At 36.0% G+C, this 23,005-nt stretch overlaps 1 protein-coding gene and 1 pseudogene across 18 annotated transcripts in view; one reads left to right on the top strand and one right to left on the bottom strand.

The window, feature by feature from the left end:
* The window catches only part of BBS9 (Bardet-Biedl syndrome 9), a 432,524-nt gene that overhangs the window by 239,364 nt on the left and 170,155 nt on the right, over positions 1-23,005 (top strand). Inside the window, exon 21 of one of the 18 annotated variants that reach the window (XM_072783530.1) lies at positions 18,764-19,181. The exons of the other annotated variants lie outside the window; for them this stretch is intronic. Within the exon in view, the coding sequence (XP_072639631.1) occupies positions 18,764-18,895 (132 nt within the window). The 3' untranslated portion in view covers positions 18,896-19,181. Of the gene's footprint in view, positions 1-18,763; positions 19,182-23,005 lie in introns of those variants that run through there. 18 annotated transcript variants of the gene reach the window in all.
* LOC140609455 (large ribosomal subunit protein eL36-like) lies at positions 6,653-7,168 on the bottom strand (annotated as a pseudogene).

The following is a 23,005-nucleotide window of genomic DNA, read 5'->3' as shown; positions in this document are numbered from 1 at the left end:
CAGCTGGAGACTGGATGGTGTGGGATGTACTTACTCACATATTTGGCAGTTGGCTCACAGTTAGATGGGATCATTGTACTACATGTCTCTCCTGGCCTAGTGGGCTGGCCTGGCATTATTCACACGAAAGCTACAGGTCATAATGTACAACTGTCATTTAAGCTTCTGCCATGTGTCTAATTCTCTATAAGTTTTGACCAACCCAGATCAAAGAGGTAAGGAAATAAACCCTTCTTCCTTATTGGATGAGTAGAGAATTGTGGGCATTTTTGGTTATCTACCCTACTTTTTTTTTTTTTTTTTCTTGAACATATACCAAATTAGCAAAATTGTTTAGAAGACAATTTTTTCCCTTCCATAACCCCTAGGTTTAGGTTTTTTATACTTTTGACTTCCAAACCTAAATTTTTGTTGTCATTGCAATATTATTTATTCATAATCAATTTGGTCCATGAACTCTGGAGATAATTTATCTTGTAATTAGGTTTGTCAAGAGTTGTTAAAAGCAAAGAGAGTATCTGTACTGTTTTCAGGTTAGTGAGACTGCCTGAATACTACTCACCTGTGCACTTAGTTATGGTCAGTTGTTTTGGGGATGGAATCTGTTATTCAGTCTCCTCGTAGGGCTCCACTTGTTCTGGGTATGCTTCATGGACATGTGACCTGTGCAATCACACAGAACCCCATGTTTGATTTAAAGCCCTGTGGTTGCCATCTTGATATTCTTAATACTTTTGAACAAAAGGCCCTCTATTTTCCTTTTGCTCTGGGCCCTTCAAATAATGTAGATGGTCCTGGCCCTGTCAGGATACTAACTAATTTCTGATGAGTAGAATAAGCCAACTGGGAGTTCAGATACAGAAGAGAGTTCAAAAACAGAAAGGCTTTATGACCACCACCCCAGAGCTACCTGTGAGTTCCCCAGAGATGAAGAAAAAAGGGATGAAGTAGACATCAGTGAGAGCAACTCTGGGGGTAGCTTAATGGTTTCTCTCTGGGAAAGGCATCTTGGTTAACTGACCATGAGTGATAAGACTTATCTCATCATTCTGCAGTTAGTTGTTTTCAAGCAGTTGTGGGTACCAGCCTTGTTTTAGACTCCCAACAGGTGGGTCACTGGCTCCAAGATGTGCCATCAGTAATTATGAGTTCTGGTACACAAGGGGGTCAGCCAACCACTTTTCTCCCTTTTTCAACTGTAAGTCATTCCCAAAACCTGTATTTTTGATTGGCTAGGAACCCCAGAACACATATTTCCACATTGGCTTTTAAATCTTACTAGGAGGCCTTTCCCGCATAGCATCTACCTTCCATCCTATCACATTTCATTGAGGGCATCTACCAGGCACCCCTTCCTGAGGTCAGCCGGTGGCTGAAGCAAGGAGAGGAGGCTAGGGCTATCACTCTGGGAAAAGCACCTCATGATACTTACATTCTCCAGTGAATGAGGATTTCCCAGTTGCCCATTACAATTTTAATAATTTATTCTAGAATTTGGGAAAAAAAGTCTTCCTTTTTGAAGGAGGTTTCACCTTTACTTCTGGCTTTAAAGGCATAATGTTGAAAGAAAGTAACCATGTCAAGAATTTTTTTGTCAGCGTTTAGAAATCCAGATTTCCTCATGTGTACAACTGGAATGCTGCCTTGTCAGTCTGAATATATTTTTGGAGGACCTAAGAAAGGAAGTAAGGGAAGAGAAGGGAAATTCATGTTTATTGAGCATCTGTTGAGTCTGAGGTAAATTTCATTTATTACTTCAATTAAAAAATCACAGTCATCTTGTGAAGGTGGCATTGTTGTTCCCAATCATGGATCCCAAGTTATGGATGAAGAGCTTGAGACTCCAAGCAGGGTTAGGCAACTTGCTGTTACATAGATATTAAGCCATCTATTCCAAAGTCTGTGCTTTAGTATATCTTGTGGTATAGTTAGTCATTTCCACAGGGCAGATAGACATCCTAGGTTTTCTTTAGTGAAACTATAGTCAGGTTAAAGGAAAAGGAGATTCATGTAAACAATTTGTACATATTCATATTATATATATATATATATGTATATATATTAGTGGTCATCCAATATTTGATGGATATACACCTATCAGAAAGGTAGTAAAAGCTTCTGGAGAGTTCCCTAAAGTATATATTACATCTGAAACTTGAGTATCAGAGGAAGAAGTTTGTTAATGTGTTAGCTTATTCTGAAGTTCAATTTCTTTGCTATCAAATTCTAATGCTAATTGCATTTGGAAGAAAAGCTTTGGCAAATAAGTTCTCTTTCATATTATAAAAATTTTATGTGCATTTGTTAGTCAAAGCAGGACTGATTGGCTGAATTGAAACTGGGGACATTTAGACTTACCCTACAGTTTGACTTGTGTTTTGATGCTTTTACGTGTGGTGAGTTTTTTTTTTTTTTCCTTCCTGTTTGAACACTAACTCTCTGTTGTAGTAAAGGAAAAATGTTTACTAATCTAAAAGTTTGTGTCAGATGACATATGTGTGATGTAATGACTGATAGTCATTAGTGTTCTAGAAAGGCACTTGGCTGATTTTTCTTTTCTGCAAAACAGAGGTTGTATTAAGCATAATTTTAAACAGAGATCCTGTGGTTTGGAGTTTGCTTTTTGTTACTTTTTCTGTACTTAAAACTTCCTTCCACTTTGTTTATTTGTATGGTATTGATGTATAAAAATCATTTTAAGTCACGCAGAAGTCTAAGAGCTTTTGGTCCATGACTTTTTAAATGAGCATGATTTTGATGATTTTGGCTGATAACACAAAGGAATATGTGATGAAACATTTAGGCCTACTTTCTTCTTTGCCATTGGCAAGTAAAAACAATACACTGATAGACTGAGAAGGAGGTATCAGGGATTTGGTTATATTGCTTCATTTGTTTTTCTTCTAACTATTTAAGAGTGAAGAAGACATTCTTTCTCCTCTGAAGGAGATAGAATAAACAGGTGAGAAAGGGGGCATAGGAATTTGCAGCCATATGTTTGGGGATGAATGGAGGTGGTAAGTTAAAAAATGGAGTTTCTGTATTTTTACCCCATAATTCTACTCTTGGCTATTTATCTAAGAAAATAGCTCACAAAGGAAAAAAATACATCTATCAGGTTGGTTGTTTATAACACTAATTACTATAAACTAGCTTTCCATGGTTAGAAAGTAATTCGTTTTATTGTAGTGCTACCATTTGATATGATCTCATTTCATATCATCATTTCATTTAATTATTTTAAAAACCAGAATGATATAAACATCCCAAATAATTGAAAATAGCAGTTGGTATGTAGTAAGTTTCAAATAATGAAATAGTTGTATCTATAGTAGATGAGTGTGCAAAGATTTAGAAGGAATATAAAAAATTGAAAATAGTGCACATTTATTTTAGATGACTTTAAATTGTTAAGCCGTTTCTGTTAATATGATCACAATTTGATAAGCATGAAAATAATTTTTCATAATATGTAAATGTACTTAACACTATTGAACTATATACTTAAAACAGGATAATAATTTTTTTGTTCTGTGTATTTTACCACAATTTTTTAAAAGTAATAACTTTTTAAAAAGTGAATGTGATCATTTGATGGTATTTTCTGAAGGAAGTATTTTCTCTCTCCTCTGTATACCCTATAAATTCATTTCTCTATTCTCTGAATGTTTAGAACTTCAGATTATTGTTCCATATATGAGTTAGTTTATTCCTATTCACTCAAAAAGGAGAAATTAGATAACTGAATGGTAGGCTTGAATGAATATGAATAAGTGTGAGGATTGTCTTATTCTATCACTTCACTAGTCCCTCAGTGAAACTAGAAGAAAATACAAAGCTCTTCTAAAATTATGTAAATTTTGCTTCCACTAAATCAGAGTCTAGAATATAATCTCCAAAGTGTGCTTGTTTTAAATATATCACTGATATATTCAGTATATGTGTGTGGCTATGACATCTGCTCCGACAGAAATATACTCCAAGACAGAAATATGAGCCATATATCTAATTTTTCTAGTAGTCACATTTAAAAAAACAAAATGCAACAAGTGAAATTAATCTTGATAATGTTTTATTTAACCCTATATATGTAAAATACTATTTCTACATTAATCAAATCAAAATTATCAAGACACTTTCTATTCCTTTCATAGTAAGTATTCAATACATTGTTTAGTTCACATCTGTAGCACATTTCAGGCTCTGAATAGCCATATGTGGCTAGTGGCTTCCTCAGCAGACATTACAGTTCTAGCTACAGATGATTGTGAACTCATAATTTTATGTCGTTTCTTGTAATGTCTCTTGTTTTTTTCTTTTTTCTAATCCTTTATTTATTTATTGATTATTTTTTTAAAAAAAGATATTTTATTTATTATTTAGAGAGACAGAGAGCGAAAGAATCTCAAGCAGACTACCTGCTGAGCAGGGAGCCTGATTTGGGACTATATCTCAGACCCTGAGGGATGCCTGGGTAGCTCAGTGGTTGAGCAACTGTCTTTGGCTGAAGTCGTGATCCTGAGGTCCTGGGATGGAGTCTGGCATTAGGCTCCCTGCAGGAAGCCTGGGCTTTTCCCTCTGCCTATGTCTCTGCCTCTCTCTCTTGTCTCTCATGAATGAATGAATGAATGAATGAATGAATAAATAAATAAATAAATAAATAAAATCTTAATTAAAAAAAAATCTTAGGACTCTGAGATCATGACCTGAGCAGAAACCAAGAATCACATACTTAACGAGCTAAGCCACCCATGGCCTCTATTTTTATTTTTTAAAGATTTATTTATTTATTTTAGAGAGAGATCATGCAAATAGGGGGAGGGGCAGAGGGAATCTCAGACTCCCTGCTGAGTGCGGAGCCTTATTCTGGGCTCCATCTCCTGACCCTGCCATCATGACCTGAGCCCCCCAGCCATTCATCCTTTACTTGTTTTAAATTCTAATTCATGATAAGAGTGTCATTGATGCAATGATTTTCACTTACTTGTTGTGAATAACAGGCAGTGGGAAGCTCTCTTAGATGGTTAGAGGACTACCGGGAATCTTTGCACACATAAACCATGCCTTCAGGTATTGTTGAAAACACACTCACACAGATACACACACATATCAAATTTAATGTCAACACACTTGGGTCCTAGTTCTAGCCCTTTATGTTTCTTTGACTTTGGGCATGTCACTTGGCTTCTTCACTTTTATCTTTGGACCCCTTAGAACCTGTCTGATAGGCATCCAGTATGGCGCTTACTTCTAGTAAAACTTTTAATAAATATTTATTGTATCTGCATAATAGTTAAAGCAACGGACTCTTAAATTTCCATCAATTCAGAATTTCAGAAACAAATGGGCCGTTAGGGTCATTTAGTGCCAGCCTGGAGTGTGTTTTTGGCCAGCCAACATTTGTTTGGTGGACGCTAATGATAGTGATCTAAGTAACAGGGCTTTTTGAAACTGAATTATTTTTCAAAGAAGATATACAAGTGCAGAACATTATTATGACATTGGAGTTATGCTTCCCTGGATTTACGTATGTAACACTAATTGACATTAATGGAAGGTGTACGTAAATCAAGAGGAAAACATACCCATTCATATATAAAAACATTCTATTCTTAATATCCATCTGGTATGCTTTAGTTCCCTGGGGCATATGGGTTTTTTTTATAAACTGAATGCATACCTCTTTATCTGCATTTTCATCAGTTGGTATTTGGTTTTTTTGCTTGCTAGTATTAGTTTGAACACCCACTTAGATTGTAAAGTCAGTATTAGGAGTTTATTTTGGCAAATTTTTCAGATTCATAAATTTGACCATCTGATATAAAATATTCTAAACCAAAAGTAATCAGGGGTACCTATTCTGCTAAAATTTCTATTTATTGTTTGATCTTTTTAAAATAATTAGTCCTTTGAGATATACTAAGAAACAAGATGTTTCTAATATTACAATAAAACTATTAATGAACCCATTAGAAGGAAATGAAAATCTTATCTTTTTTGTGTCAGTGATGAGAGAAAAAATATATAAGTGGCCTCTAATTATCTGTAATTGTATGAGTTTTCTTTCATTTATGTTATCTATCTTCCTGTTTAATGCTATCTAGCACAATTATTCCTTTTGTATTAGTTTTCTGTAAGTGGGGTTCTGAATGGTTTGAATTGTGAATTAACAATGATCACCATACTCTTAACCCTCCTCTGTTCTTTCCTTCCCTTCCCCCACTTTCTTTCTTTCTCTCAGTTAAGGAAAACAAAGCCAGAGAGATTATTTTATGATATTGCTTAACAAAATAAAGAGATGTATGGTCTTTATAGGATTATCTATGAACATCTAAGCAGTTATATCAATACTGATATGTGTCCTTGTCTATTAATATCCAGAAGGCTAATAGTGCCTTAAGTGTTGTTTGAAAGTACCAAATGTATGTTGGCAAATTGAATTTAGAATAAAAAAAAAGTACCAAATGTAACCAAAGATAAATTGAGGTGATATATTTTTAAAAAGATAATTTGTGAGACTCAGCTTTATATTCAGGAACAAGGTAGTAATAGATAAAATTGATTTAATCTGATTAAAATAAATGAATTTTGAACACTGGACTTTATTTTTTACTTTTTTTCAAATTCCAAAAAGCATTTATTACATACAGATTCAGTCCTTCCTGGCTGCTGCTTCCCTCATGGCTGCCAGGACATTGCTCAGCTCCTCTCTCTTCCTCCTGGCACGGATATGTGTCCCCACTCTTTTCTCTTTTTTTTTTTTTTTTTTAAAGATTTTATTTATTTATTCATGATAGTCACACAGAGAGAGACAGAGAGGCAGAGACACAGGCAGAGGGAGAAGCAGGCTCCATGCACCGGGAGCCCGACGTGGGATTCGATCCCGGGTCTCCAGGATCGCGCCCTGGGCCAAAGGCAGGCGCCAAACCGCTGCGCCACCCAGGGATCCCCCCCACTCTTTTCTCAATGAATGTGAGGGTACTTTTGTCCTCGGAGACCTTGAATCCCCATGGCACTCTGCTCCTGTGGGGTGAAGCTGCACACCTCTCAGATCATGTCCTACCCAAACTTGGTGTGCTCCGTGAGGCACACAGTGTGCTGTCAGCAGAGGCTGCATCACGTTGTGGCCCTTGTTGAGGCCCATAGCCCTAGGGTAGTGCAGAGCCATGGCTGCTTGCTGCTCCTCTGTGGCTCCAAAGGCAGAAGGAACATTGGACTGTAAGATATTTAAATATGTTGTAACTGTACTTGGGAATAATTAGTTAGAATGTTGTACAATAAAATCAGCAGATATGTAACTTCACTATTTTCCCTGATGGACTACCCTATATTGTTGTTTTTAGATTTTCTTTTATATGACTTCTAAATCTCTTTCAGAGAATTTCAGGAAAATCCAACTACCCTTCTTACTCAGATATTGATTCTTTACCCCCATCTAGGACTGGCTTCTAGTCAGCACTTAATATGCTTGTTTGGTCGATTCCTCATTTGGAATGATGGCCTCAAAGGCTATATTCTTGAAGAGGTGTTTTTCTATGGAAGTGATAGATTTTTTATGGGCCATCTCTCTCTGTATTTTATCCCACTTTTGTGATACAAGGTGAAAGTATGTAAGAGGATCAGCTCTTGCTAGTTGAGGCCATGGACTCAAGGAAGCTCACAGGTCCTGGTCTTTATGATCTAATGTGTCAACTTCTTGTCTGACATATTAGATAAGACTAATCTTCTGAATGTAATTAACTTAATTTTTAATTTGTTTTTGTCCTATCCCATTCTGAGACCTTCAGGGGATCTCCTTTGTCTATCTGGTTGAGACTTCTCTCTCTGGCATTCAAAGATCTCTGAAGAATGGGACCCAGCTCCTCCTAATCTTAACTCTCATTTCTGCAAGACATACATGCCAGTCAAGTTAACCTATTCTCTTAAAAAAAAAAAAAAACAACTTTTATTGGTGTATAATTTTCATACTACAAAATTCATCCATGGGAATCTACCATTTAATGAATTTTAGTGTATTCATAGAGTTGTGCAAATATTAGTTCAATATAGTTTTAGAACATTACCATTATCCTCTAAAACTCCCTTATGCCCATTTGTACTTAATCCCCCCTTCCACCCCTAACACCAAGAAACTACTAATCTACTTTTTGTCTAAGTTGGTCTTTTTTGGATATTTAATATAGTTAGAATTGTACAATAATTAGTCTTTTGGATCTGAGTCTGTTACCTAACATAATGTTGTTGAGGTTCATCCATGTTGTAGAATGTGTCAGCAGTTTGTTCCTTTTAATTGTTGAATAGTATCCCATTGTATGAATACACTACATTTTGTTTTTAATCAGTTGATAGGTGAATTGTTTTCATTTTTGACTAATGAATAATGCTGCTGTGAACATTTATCATATGTCGTTATGTGGATATATATTTTGTTCTTGGTAGATTATTGAGAGTAGACTTGCAGCATCATATGTAAATTTTTGTTTAACTTTTTATGTCATACTTTTTCCTCAGTGTTGTATCATTTTCTATTTCCATCAGCAGTATATGAGGATTTCTTCCTCTTCTTCAAGATCAGTCCTTCACTTGACCCTTTTCATCTTCCACTAGTTTCTGGAATAATAACTTACTCATCATTTATTCTGACTGTTATATTTTTTATCTCTCCCTCTCTCTGTTCCTTCCTTATAGCCTATAGACGTGTTGAGGTTTATCCTGGCACAGATTTGCCTCCTGCAACTTTTCTTTGTATTTCTCTTCTACATGTAACCCATTCTTCCTTTTTTCCCTCTGCACACTTGTCTCATCAGAAAACTACTTTTCTACTTTATTCTCTCATTTTCCATTTCATTTATCTGTCCCCTTTATATTGTGTTTAAAAACCTGCATATATGAACTCTATTAACAAATTTTTAAGCATACAGAATAGTTTTGTTGACAGTATGCACATTGTGGTACAGAATATCTCCAGAATTTTTCATTTTGCATGACTGAAATTCTACCCACTGCACCGGACCTCCCTTTTCTACCCCCTTCTGCTTCTACTCTTGGCACCCACCATTTTACTTTCTGCTTCTATGAGTTTGATTACTTTAGATGTCTCATATAAGTGGAATCATTTAGTATTTTTTCTTCTGTGATTCGCTTATTTCACTTAACATAATGTCCTCAAAGTTCATCCAGTTTTCACAAATGGCAGAATTTCCTTCTTTTTAATATAACATATGTTACATCATATAATACTATTACTATATATTATATACATATTTATACATATATACATACAATAATACTATATATTATATGCATATTTACATATATTATATACAACCCCCCCACATATTTTTTAATTCCTCTGTTCACAGACATTTAGATTGTTTCCATATCTTGGGTACTGTGAATAATGCTGCAATGAAAATGGGAGTGCAGATATCTCTTTGAAATAATGATTTTGGTTCTTTTGGATAAATACTCAAGAGTGGGACTGCTGGATCATATTGTAGTTTTATTTTAAATCTTTTGAGGAGCCTCTATACTGTTTTCCATAATGGCTATACCATTTTTCATGCAACTAATAGTGTACAAGTGTTCCAGTTTCTCTACATCCTTGCCAACATTGATTTTTTTTTATAATGGCCCTCCTGATAGGTATTTATTATCAGATTGTAGGAGTTCTTTGTATCTTTTGAATATAGCCCCTTATTTATATATGTAATATGTAAATATTTTTTTCCATTCCGTAGATTGCCTTTCACTCTGTTGATTATTTCCTTTGCTATGTGGAAGCTTCTTCATTTGATATAGTCCTATTTTTGCTTTTGTTACCTATGCTATTGGTGTCCTATCCAGTAACTCACTGCCAGGTCCAATGTTATGAGAGATAATACATTGACTCTGTAGATCACTTTGGGTAGTATGGATATTTTGACAGTATTAAGTCTTTCACTCTATGAACATGGAATATCTTTACAATTATTTGTCTTTCATTATCCTTTCACTTTTAATATGGTTTTTGCCCCTGTTGCTGTTGCCTCTGACCTTCTGATTGCCAAATCCATTAAATATTATTTTGGTTATAATATTACAGAGTCTTTTAAAAATTTATATTTATTTATTTGAGGGAGAGTGTGAATGAGAGAGCACGAGCAGGGGGAGGGGCAGAGAGAGAGAAAAAGAGAATCCCAAGCAGACTTCCCACTAAGTGTGGAGTGCCACTCAGGGCTTGTTCTCAAGACACTCATGACCTGAGCTGAAATCAAGGGTCAGGAGCTCAATTGGCTGAGCCACCCAGGCACCCCTCTACCATGTTTAATTTTGTCATCCAATCATAACTTTTTTGAAAGCTTCCTTGGCTGTCTTAATGTATAACCATTCTTAAAACTGTTTTTTGCTGTCTTCATAGACTACTTTTCCTTCTACCTTTAAATGTTGATGTATACCATTGACCTACTGCTCTTCTCTCTTAACATGCTATGTCCAGATTATTTCCATATGATTCATATATTCCTTATGGGACATTTTGGTGTTTACTCATGTTTAAAATCCTATGTTAGGCACTGTGAGGGGATAGGTGATAAAAATTAACCAAAAATATCTGTACTTACTTCCATATTCAATTAATATATATTTCAACTAGGATATCCCATCTCATCATACAAAAAATATGTTCATAACCCATTTAATTAATTGCATACACCACTGAGGGATCATGACTCATTGAGAAACATTGAGGATAGAGTAGAAAACAGGTCTGAAGACTGAGCCTAGTGGTCCTTCAATGTTTAAAGCCCATTAGGGATTGCTCATCCCTGAAGTAACTGGTCTAGACAAAAAATACTATTTAAAATTATTTTAGTTACTGTAAAATAATATATAATCTGACTTCTTTTTTTCCATTGGATTTTAGGGTACTATTTTCTCTTTCTTTCTTTTCCTGATTTGTAATAGCCCTGCTGATTTCTAATTTACTAGTTCTAGAGGTTTAGCAGGTTACCAAGTTTGTTTAATATATATATTAAGAACAGCGAGTGCTAAGCAGAGGCCTAAACTTCTTATTAGTGTTTTATGTAAATTTGTTTTAGGACATGGGTTTTATTTATGAATCTATTTTGGGACTTCAGGCATATTCTGCTTTTACTGTCTTCACTAACCCCTCATAAATTCTTTTTTTTTTTTTAAGGTTTTCTTAAGTAATCTCTATACCTAACGTGGGGCTCAAACTTACAACCCCAAGATCGAGAGATTTTTTGGGTGAAGTGATACAGAGAGTGCCTTTGACATTTGTACCATTTAGGTAGTTCAGAACATCATATTTAAAAGAAGACTTGTGTTGGCACATTTTTAATTTAGAAAAGAAGATAAAATTATGTAGGAGGTTAAATTTGGGTTGTGCACATGTAGAAGTGAACCACAGAAGAATTTAGAATTTTCTTTTTTCCCCACCTCATATACCTCAAGTATAATGCAGGCCCTATGTATACATAAGGGAATAATTAAATACAGAAATGGAGCCTACTTGTTAGCCAGAAAGGATGCCTGGAACATGTGGATAAGCTTGGATATTTGTCTAATGTTAATTGGAATATTGGTTTTCAGTTGAAGATGCCAAATCTTCAGAAAAGTAATTGGATTTAGCTTCCTATTTAGCAAACTACTTCAAATCCCTGAAGTATCCCACATCCGAAACTAATTTTTCTTGATTGTATCAAGTTTAGTCATGAACAGAACAAGGGTTGACATAGTTTTTTAATATTTAAAATATTTCTTGACAAGGTTTCAACACTCTTGCTTGTCCACAAACCTTGTTAGGTTCACTAACGACAGATGAAATCTTAGGTTCTATGGAACCAGTTTTACAACTTTGCAAAACTTTCTTCTTAAAATAAGCGAATTTATTCCTTTTTCCTATACATTTAGGTTTAAACTCAAGTTTTAATCAGATTTCAAGAAACAACACAAAAATGGTATATCTCTTACTGCTTTTTATATAAATGTATATGTGTGCTTAATATAGCTCCTTTAGATTCAGCCTAGGAAATGTATTTTGTGGTGATTCTTAAGTCTTGAAAGTGTTATCCAGACTACAAATGTTTAATGTGTGTCAAAATATTTTAAAATAGTTTAAAAAACTTAAGAAAGAATAGGATATTTTATTGAAATTCAGGGATTAAAAGATTAAGATATTACTCTATCAAATATTTATTGAGCAACTATTTATCAATTTCTTTGTGATTGGAAAAGTTATATAAAACTGTTTATGATATGACTGATAACTGCAAGGAACATGACTTTCCTATAGTGATGATAATTATAAAGATAGACAAATATTACCTTTTAGTCTGGTCTTCTGCCATTGAAGATGATAAATATTCAAAAAGATACAGTGGTCCTTAAGTAAACTGTGAGCAGATATGTCATATATAATTTTTTAGTAAAATGTTTTAGATGAAGATCATTGTACTTGATGTTAACAGTGACTAATAGGAGCTATAATAACAATAGATTATTTTAATTTTTTTGTACTAGGACCCATCTTGTTAGAAAAAATTTGTAGCCATACTTCTATGTCATTTTTCTTACAGGACCTCAAAGTTATTTAGCAGACAAGTACTGTACATTTCAGTTGAAGTGGATTTTTCATCTGGTTTTAGTCTGTTTCCCGGATAAAAATAACTACCAGATCTAATGTTTACTCTTGTGCCCCATTGCCTAGCACAGAGCCTGGTGTGGCACATAGTAGGGCACAACACATTATTTTTTGAACTTGATGGTCCTGCCCCAATGGTAGTTAGTTAGCATTTCTTCAGGGAGCTTCTGAAGGCATGCCTTATGTCTCTGCCAAAAATTTCCTCTGGGACCGGGATATTATTTTGCTAATGAGATATGTACTTTACAACTTACATATTTAGACCTAACTCATTCCCACTCCTGGAGTTGAACAGTCATTGCAGGTACTATGGGCAATGCTTCTAATCCTCCTTTGCTATGATTATGTTTTAACTATTGAGTTGTTTGAGAACTCTGTTTTGTCACTGTGGAATTTTTATGATCTCTTTGTACTTAGAAAGCAATTATCATCTTGGAACAAAATAGGCTCTATCATCTTTCTGGTGTTAAGTAATGAGTGTTTGAAAGGTTTATGCTGTATATCATTTGAGGTAAGTTATTTTTTACATTCCAATTAGGTTTTACAGTTCTTTTTTAAATGTGTTTTTCATGAGCCTGAATCATAGATTCTGATGAGGTACTTTATTTTACCAGATTTTCATTTCTAGCTTGATAGTGTTCTCCTTGATTTTGGCTTTTATTCTTAAAAGAAAAATTATTTACCATAAAGTCTTAAAAGCTGATGGCTGCAATGTTTAGTATAGTTTAATAGGGATGCTAGGAAATAATTGGTTACCTAGTACCTAGGAAAAGAGCCAGTTTTTCACTATGAATTAGTTCTTCTGGATTCCTCCTAGTCCACACTAGGTTATGAGCTAAATGACAGTTCCTTTAGCCTCCAATCAAGTACAGGTCCAGATACAATACAATATGTTTCAATAGTAAATGGAGGGAGAACCAGGCATTCCTATAACTCTCAGTGCCTGAGAAATCTTACAGGCTCACTTCTACTCTCAGCCATTATAACTTTCAGCTTTGTCAAGATGGAGAGTCCACTGGGACCATGAATGATGATTTAGTTAATCATTCCCTTAGTAAGATCTAGGCTGAGTTTAATTTTTTGTTTTGAATTTCTTTTTTTTTCTAAATAAAAATTTGTTTTCTTAGGAGAGACTTCTATAATAGTAATTACCAGCTCAAAGAACAGGGACATTTTAAGGCTATAATCTAAATGACCAGGTAATTGCTAATTTTGTGAGTAGATAGTGCCATCAGCAGCATAGAATGTGCAAGAGGGATTCTTTAATTTTTCCCTGACGGTATCTTCCCTAGTAGATACATCAGGATAACTATTTCACGAGCACCTTACAGGGAATCTGCAAAAGAATGTGTCTATATAGTCCTGTGCTAGACCATCCAGTCCAATTAAAGAGAACAAAGAGTTGCATATGGAAACACACAGGGAATACTGTCACAAATAGCTAAAGAGAGGGGCTGGCCATTGGCTCTTTGCTTACAGTGAATTAAAAACCAAACCAAACCCAGTGTAAGTGAACTATGAGCAGATGTGTCATATATAATTTTTTAGTTAAAATGTTTTAGATGAAGATCATTGTACTTGATGCTAAAAGTGACTAATAGGAGCTATAATAACTCAACAATAGATTATTTTGATTTTTTTGTACTAGGACCCATCTTGTTAGAAAAAATTTGTAGCCATGCTTCAATGTCATTTTCCTTCATGGACTAAGAAGGAGGCAGCGCATGAGTGCCCCTGCAGTCTTCCCTTATTTGGGATTTAGATCAGTTAGTAGGAATTTTTCTGATTGTTTCAGGCCTACAAATATCCCTGTTTGTTAGGCGAGACAGGAGAGAAAGGGGAAAATGACCTAAAAGGGGCAGGCAATGATTGGCTTTTGATTTGATTACATAGTGGAATGACTTTAAGTTATACCCACAAAGAAAACTTTTACAAAAATCTCTTTTAAAGCAATCAGAAATAATTTCATTTTATGTACCTTTTGAAAAAATTGTGTTAAATAGCATTATGGTGGAAAATTTGTAAAATTCAAACAAATGCAAAACACAAAAATTAAAATGAACGTAATTCCTTATGAACATTCTTTTTCTGTGTGTATACATTATTTTATTTTATTTTATTTTATTTAAAAAAATTTTTTTTTAGATTTATTTATTTATTCATTCAGAGAGAGAGAGAGGCAGAGAGAGAAGCGGGCTCCATGCAGGGAGCCTGACGTGGGACTCGATCCCGGGTCTCCAGGATCACGCCCTGGGCTGTAGGCGGCGCTAAACCGCTGCGCCACCGGGGCTGCCCATGTATACATTATTTTAAAAATTGGGAGGGCAGCCTGGGTGGCTCAGCGGTTTAGCACCGCCTTCAGCCCAGGGCCTGATCCTGGAGACCTGGGATGGAGTCCCAGGTCGGGCTCCCTGCATGGAGCTTGCTTCTCCCTCTGCCTATGTCTCTGCCTCTCTGTCTCTCTGTCTCTCTCTGTGTGTGTGTGTGTGTGTGTGTCTCTCATGAATAAAAAAATAAAATCTTTAAAAACAATTGGGATCATTGTATAAAAGATGTGCTTGTGGTCCTTTTTTAAAAATTTCATCTCAGGAATATTTTTCATGGTAGAAATGGTGTTTAAAGCATAGGACCCGCAGTCAAATTCCCTCTTTCTTAGTGGTTTTATATAGTTTGTCTCTGAGCCTTGTTGTGGCATCTTCTTTTACATGTGCTTTCTGAACTCCTGGGTCTAGTCCACAATGCTGTCTTAAACTTTTATCGAGAGTAGTATACTAACCCCCCATAAGTCTCTTATTTTCTACTAGTTTTTCTTTTCAAATGTATACTTGTTCAGTTCCATTTTGGCACATAATGGGCTAAAAGAGTCTTTTGAGGACTGTTCTGTGACATTAACACAATTTATGGTATTGTCTCTTTGGGGAAATTCCTTCTATGAGTTTAAATACCCTACCAATAAACACACTTTTGGAATGTTATAATTAATTTAAGTTGTATACTTCCCGTTTTTAGGATTTCATATTCCTATATTTATGGCATTGCAGTTGGCCTTAGTCATCTAGCTCAACCTTCTATTGGGTATAGAAACTCTTCTAATGCACTCTGAGATTGCACTAGCAAATAATATTCATCTCCTATGCCAATTCTGAACAGTTGGTGGTGGCTGCCTAAAATGCTGACTTGAGAAGGATTCTGAGGTTTTATTCAGGCTCTAAGGCAAATGTTTCCATAACTGTTTAGCAGAGTCAGTCAAAGGGGTGGGGATTGGGAGTGTTTTAGTATATGCCTGACTATAAGAAAGATTTTCTGGCTGAACTGGGTTTTCACTGTCAACCCTTAGAAAAAAAGTCTCAGTATTTTCTCTTTCTGATGGCCAATCTTTCATTCAGCCAGGTTATTTAGAAACTTAACAAAAGGATTAAAGGACAGAAAAGGGAGCATGTAATGAAGAGGAGTGGAAATAGTGTTTCTGCTTACCTGTGTTCACTGTTTGAGCTTGGCCACTTTCTTTAGTTGACGGAGACTATCTGTGGCATATACAGCTACTAGGTTCTAGGTCCTGTAAAGGCAGGGGCCCTTTCTGTCTTGTTCACTCTGTCAAGCACACTGCCTGGCCTATGGTAGGTAACTCTAAATTGATAGAGTGAATAAATGAATATTGCCCCTGACATCTTTGCAGGAAACTTAAGATTAGCTCTTAGTGCTCTTGAAAGTTATACAGTTTTGGTTCCTCTAGTGCCTAAAGTAGGTTTTTTCATTACAGATGGGTCAGCAGAAGGATGATGGATAGATTTTCACCCTTGATTATGAAGACTAAGAATTGATCATGTCCCCGACCCTCTCCCTTGGGAGACAGAGTATGTGGCCAGTGTGTCACAGTCCCTTCTTGCAGTGCAATTCTGAGGCTTGGGCACATAGTCCATACCTCTTTTGTCAAGCTTTGGAGCTAGGTCATGGAGGTCTTTTCACAGTTGAAACCATTTTTGCTCAATTAATTGGATGAAAACAAAGGCTGGCCCCATGCCCTATGGTTATTGCTTTACAGTCAAGAGGCACAGATTGAATTCCAGGCTCCCCAGGTCCAGGACCGGAATGCTGTGGTGGTTCTGCCCCTGTGGAGAGAGCTGGGTTTAAAAGGATCTTGTAGCCACCTTTCTGGTTGACTTAATAGGGGAGAAGGTAACCCTGTAGGAGAAGCTTTTCCCAGTCTAGGGAAGTATTTAGAAGAAATTCTGGGAACATGTTAACAAAATTCCTTAGAGGTTTTTGATCTTTTCCTCTCTTTTAAAAAGAAACAACAAACAAAACATGCCAATCAGATGGCAGAGTCCAGAGTCTTTCATGTTACAATGTGTCCATTTACTACAGCATTTAGTAGGCCAATAATGCCTTTAGCTTGAAGTAGTTAACAAGCATACCTTGCAGTGTTACTTTTATTTTTTGCTCCCTGTAGCACTTAGCAAAATCCCATTATGCAATTGGGTATTATTAAATGTTAAAAAGTTAATTTGTTCTGCATTCCATTAAAATTGCACTTTTTTTTTTCATGCGTATTGGTCCTTACATCTTGTTTAAAACCTATAATTTAAGCTCCCACTGTAGTAAAGTCTTAAGTAACCTTTTGCCCTTGTTACCTTAATTATTTCAGGAGGATTGTGACAATGGGCTAACTTTTTGTTAGCTAATGAAAATATCTGTTATTTAAAAAGCAAAATGTGGACTTGGAATTTTAGTTAAAATTGTACATCAATAATGAAATAAAATGTACTTTTTATTAAGGAAAATAGAGTGTAAAAGTGTTGCTTGCTTTATTTTTGAAATAACCATGCTTTGGCTAAGGCCAAACAATTGATCAAACATTGATGGAAATGAGCAGCTTATTTTCACTTAAAGTACTTAAAATATTTGCTTTTTAAATGTAATCATTTTCCAAATAAAGTCATTGCCACCTTATATTAATATGCTTAGTGATTATAATACAGTAACAAAATTCTGTGAAACTAGATCCTAATGGTGATGTGGCAAAAATATCTTTCATTATTTGATTCCAAATATGTTAAATAATTTTGGGGGAGTAATTTGTAGGGAATAAATAAATAATTTTAGGGATTGAAATTTACTGAGACTGTGCTAAATATTTTTATAGCACTTGGTGTCTTATTTGGCTTCCTTTTATTTGATATACTAAACCACCAGGTTTAGAGAGAAAATTACTGACAATTGCAAGCTGTACTCAGCAGTTGAGAATCTCTGACATCTGAAGCCTTTATGATTAACTTGGGATTTTTTTAGCCTAGAGAATTTAGGTCCTATGTCCCCCCCCCCTCCAATAAAAGGAGGGGGTAGGCAGAGAAAGATATGAACAGATCCTGAGAATAATGGATTTTTGGAGTTTAAGAAAGTTTTAGAAATTATGTTTAGTTATGTCATTCACAAAAGAATAAGAAAAAGTCAGTAACTCGTAACTCTTCAACGTATCAGAGATGGGACAAGAACTGCAGCCTCTGAGGCAGTTTGGTGGACTTGAAAGAGATTTTGGGTTGAAACAGACCTGAGTTTCAACCTTGACTTCACTGTTAACTACCTTTGTGACCATGGGCAGATTATTAAAACTCTCTGAGCCATAGTTTCCTCTTCTGTAAAATGGGGATAGTTTTCTGTTTTAGGGGCATTGAGTGATTTTATGAGATAATGGATTTGGAGGGCTGGTTCAGGTTTTGGCTCTTCTAAGTACTTAGTTGATGGGGCTCCTTTACCTTTACCAGGCTTGTGTTTCTTCCTACAACATGGGATTGTCTTAACAGCAGTTCATTTATGAAAAATAAGGTCCTGGTTGTTTTGGCTCTGAGGTCTAGGTTTGTTGCTGGCCCAGGACCAGACACTTGGGGGCACTAGTATACACTTGACTTTTGACCATGCCATTAGAAGATTTGGGCAGGGATCCAGTCCAAGGCTGTTCCACGCTTTTTGACTATGGCTTATGGACTCATGAATTTCTCCACTCTCATTTGATAATGCAGTAGAGAAATCTATAGAGAGGGAGATGATGCTGAGGAGGTTGCTTTTTCCCTTCTTCCTTCCTTCCCTTTCTCTCTCTCTCTCTCTTTTTCTTTTTTTCAATAGAAATGTTCCATGGAAACTTTTCCTGTGAACCCTCTTCAAGAGATTTATGCAGATTACAAAGTCAAAAGACGGGTCATCCCAGACTTTTCTTTCCAGGCAAAGAGGCCAAGACATAATTTTAGCAGGTATTAGTAAAAATTGAGAAGTATTTTGTGTATGCTGGGATTCTTGCCAACATCTGTGTTTGCAACTCCCAAGACAGGGCTAAGGTGAAAGTTTTTCCTTACTGCCCTCAGAAGATTGTTGAAACAAGCCTGCCACGGTTCTTTTCCATTGCATCTGTGTTACTGAGGCCTCTCTAGACAGTGTTTTGTGGAATCTCGGGCCAACACAAATTGATTTACTTTTCACCGAAAGAGCTTCATGCTGAATGTTGACTGCAGGTGTGTTTGAGGGAGGAAGAGATAAAAGACTAAAAATGAGGATTGGTAGATAGACAAAGCAGGTGTAAATCATTTGACTATTTCCCAACAAACTGCAAAACTGCTTTAATTTGATAAGATTTTCTTTCTTTTCTCTCTCCTTTTAAAAGGTTTTATTTATTTATTCATGAGAGAGACACAGAGAGAGGCAGAGACATAGGCAGAGGGAGAAGCAGGCTCCCTGCAGGGAGCCCGATGAGGGACTCCATCTCAGGACTTCAGGATCATGACCTGAGCCAAAGACAGATGCTCAACCACTGAGCCACCCAGATGTCGTTCCCCCCCCCCCTTTTTTTCTTTTTAATTTAACAAATGATTTCAAATAATGTGAGTCCAGTTAGGTACATCTAGGGAATTTATAAGATTAAAGATAGATCCTTGCATTTGTTTAAAAGAGTTGAGAAAAGATCTCTCTTAGAGGGTACAAAATAAACACTTAACAATGTTACCTCTAGGGCAGCTCCTGTAGCCCAGTAGTTTAGCCCTACCTTCAGCCCAGGGAGTGATCCTGGAGACCCGGAATCGAGTCCCACGTCAGGCTCCCTGCATGAAGCCTGCTTCTCCCTCTGTCTGTCTCTGCCCCCCGCCCCCTCGAATAAATAAATAAAATCTTTAAAAAAAGTTACCTTTAACATATCATAATCAACTATTGTATCTATAGCCACTTATTGATATATGAGCATGGTGACCCTTGGTATATATGTTTGTAAACTGTATCAATTTTATTAGATAAGGAACATTCTCATTTATCCATAGAAACTTCTGAACCTCCATGAAGATATTTTAAACCAGATATAGCAAAGATCTGAACACTTTTTATTGATCATTTTGTGCAGAACACTAGAGAATGTTCCAGCAGAGTGCAGCAAAAGCCAGTTATTGCAAAATACACTCTTGTCTTAGTCTGGACTGTGGAGACAGAGGAATTTCAAACTCAAAAAATGATGAAAACAAACAATAGAGATCCTTAAACAGTATCCTGCTCCCCCATCCTAAGTGTAGGCCCCAACCAAGAAAAACTTTCTCTAATTTACTCAACAATACTGATCCTGAAGAAAGGACATAGTGGTAGCTGAGGAAAACCATAAAAACATGGCCTAAAAGCATGGCCTAATTTTACTCCCTTTTTAAAAAATACAGATTTGGGGATCCCTGGGTGGCTCACCGGTTTAGTGCCTGCCTTGGCCCAGTGCCTGCCTTGGCTCAGCGGTTTAGTGCCTGCCTTGGCGTGATCCTGGAGCCCCGGGATCGAGTCCCACGTTGGGCTCCCGGCATGGAGCCTGCTTCTCTTTCTGCCTGTGTCTCTGCCCCTCTCTCTCTCTTTCTATGTCTATCATGAATAAATAAATAAAATCTTAAAAAATAATAAAAATAAAAAATAAAAAATGCAGCTTTTTTTTGTAGCTTTTTAGCCACCATTCCTACATATCAATTCTTTGTCAGAAATTATAGGTAAGTAAAGAGAAGGAAATGAAAATAAAAATTATCCTAATTCTGCCACCCAGGAAGAAAGCATATTCTGAATGTAGTATATATCCTTTCAGATTTTGAAAGTGTTGTATTGTGTGTAAATATAAGTAAAAAATAAAAATATATAAAAATAGGGTCATAAGGTACAAGCTGTTTGGAAAGTTCTTTTTTCCTTGTAAAAATAAATCATTAACATTCCATGTCAATATATATAGTTATAGCTTCTACAGCCTATAATAAGTACAATTACTCTAGCTGCTAATTTCAGTAACATTTGTATGGTTTGTTTCTGCCTTTCAAAAAATGTGACATTCTGTTTTATAGTAACATGTAAGTCATTCATTTCACTTTGTGAATAAATATTATTCTGATGCAGACCACTGTATATTTGATGTGTACCACAAAGAATAAATATTTACTATTGCAGATTAGCTGCTTTTTCTTTCTCTTGGTGATTTACTTTAAGAAGCTTCTCATTATAACCTCTAGGCCATTTTTAGAGTGATATTTTTTACTAGAATGTGATTACATAGTGATATAGTACCTTAAATTTGGTAAGTTTTAAGGTATTGGTTAAGTAGCAAAATAGATGCCCAACTTTTCTTGCTTCCTGTCTACCAAGTTCTTATTACTTTTGATTGTCCCACTTAAATTCCTACTTTAAAAGAAGAATATCTTATGTTCACAATATAGTTTTTCAAGAAGCATGAAAGATTGTATTTGGCTTAATGCAAAGAGAAAAGAGCTGATTACCAGAGAAAAAGAATGATCAAGTAAAAAAAATAACGAGTAAATGTGAACTATTCAGTTTATATATAAACACACCTATTTGAATTATGTCTATTCATATGAATATTTCTGAAGGAATCTGACTAGGAGAGAAGTCTGGGTGATCCGAGTCAAGGACCCTCCCATCACAAGCCAGTGCCACTTCCTCAACAGGTGAGGGCAGTGGTTGCAGTGAGTGCCTGGGATCCTGATACTTGCTGATGCAGTGAGATCAGCAAAATAGGGAGCAATAGCCAGGCTAGAGAGATTATGGAAGCCACTCACCAAGGGCCTGAGGGTTTAGCAGGCCTGGCTGTGGTATAAGACTGACTGCAAAAGTACAAGTGTGGATGGGCTCCATTGCAGAGAACATCTGCCTCTGGTACTGGAGGTGGGATCAGCCCTGGGCCTGTAGGAACATAGAGGGAGAGGCATTCAGAGTCTGGGCTCATGGGCACACCCTGCTTCTGGTAGTTAGCAGGGACTAAGATTAAGGGGCTCTTTTATAGGGTATATGAAGAATATATAAACAGAGAAAACAAAAGAAAACAGCAGAGAAATATCTTGCATTATTTTAGCAACACAGTTCAAAGTGGGTAAGCTTCAAAAATTGTAGCTGTCCTGGGAAATAAGTTAAAGGGCTGGGGATAGTCACTTTACAAAAATGAGTATATCAGGACATTTAGAAACCATCTTTGGTTTGTGTTCTTACTTTAAAGCTGAAATGAAGCATTCTCCCAAGACTAGTAAGCCTCCTTTAAAAAAAATCTTGTAATTGGGGTAAGCAGGCACTAGGGGGCAGCCATGTCTTGGTTAAAATTTCATGTCTGCATATTTTCTCTGCTGGGAAGGTTAAAAGGACCACTTTCCTTTCTTTTTGAATTAAAGCAGATAAAATAAAAAGAAAGTCAATAAGTTTACAGAATTTAGAATTAATTTCTTGTCTTGGCATAACAGGTACATTCATTGACTTTTCAACTGCTAAGTGGCATTTTTTTTTTTTTTTTGCTTCAGCCTCTAGCACGTGTCATTCTCTGACTTGACTTTACCTGATGATGACTTTCGTTTATCTAGAAAACTACACACATACACCATGAATATGTATTGTTTTTATTTTAAAATTCTATCTCTCTGATTTTGTGCTTGAAGAACAAGTGGTGATAGCCAGAGGAACGGAAGATAACTCCTTGGTTTATCGTTTCAAAAGAATAGAGAGAGGACTGCTCTGTTCTTCTAAAGAAGAGAACCTCCCCTTTTCCACAGTGCAGTTTTCTGCTGCCAGCTAGATGCTATTTGAAACGTACAGTGACAGTCTTTCAGTAGTTCTAAAATTTGCCTAGAGTTGGATCTAGAGGAGATATTTAGAAATACAGATTCCTGGGCCCTACTCTAGGTTCATTGGATTTTAAGGAAAAAGGAATGATTTTTAAAAGGTTCCTAGGTGATTCTATGCCAAGTCCAGGAAAATGCCTGGCAAGTTTTCTTCCTGTAGCTTGTGAGAACTGCACTTAGTGAGAGAATTCCTCAGAACTAGCTTCTCAAAAAGTTTAAAATATCAGAAACATGTATTTAGAAATATCTA

This window comes from Canis lupus, chromosome 18, assembly GCF_048164855.1.
Source record: "Canis lupus baileyi chromosome 18, mCanLup2.hap1, whole genome shotgun sequence".
NCBI lineage: Eukaryota > Metazoa > Chordata > Mammalia > Carnivora > Canidae > Canis > Canis lupus.
The sequence above is the reverse complement of the archived record's forward strand: the minus strand, read 5'-3'. Positions and strand labels throughout refer to the sequence as shown.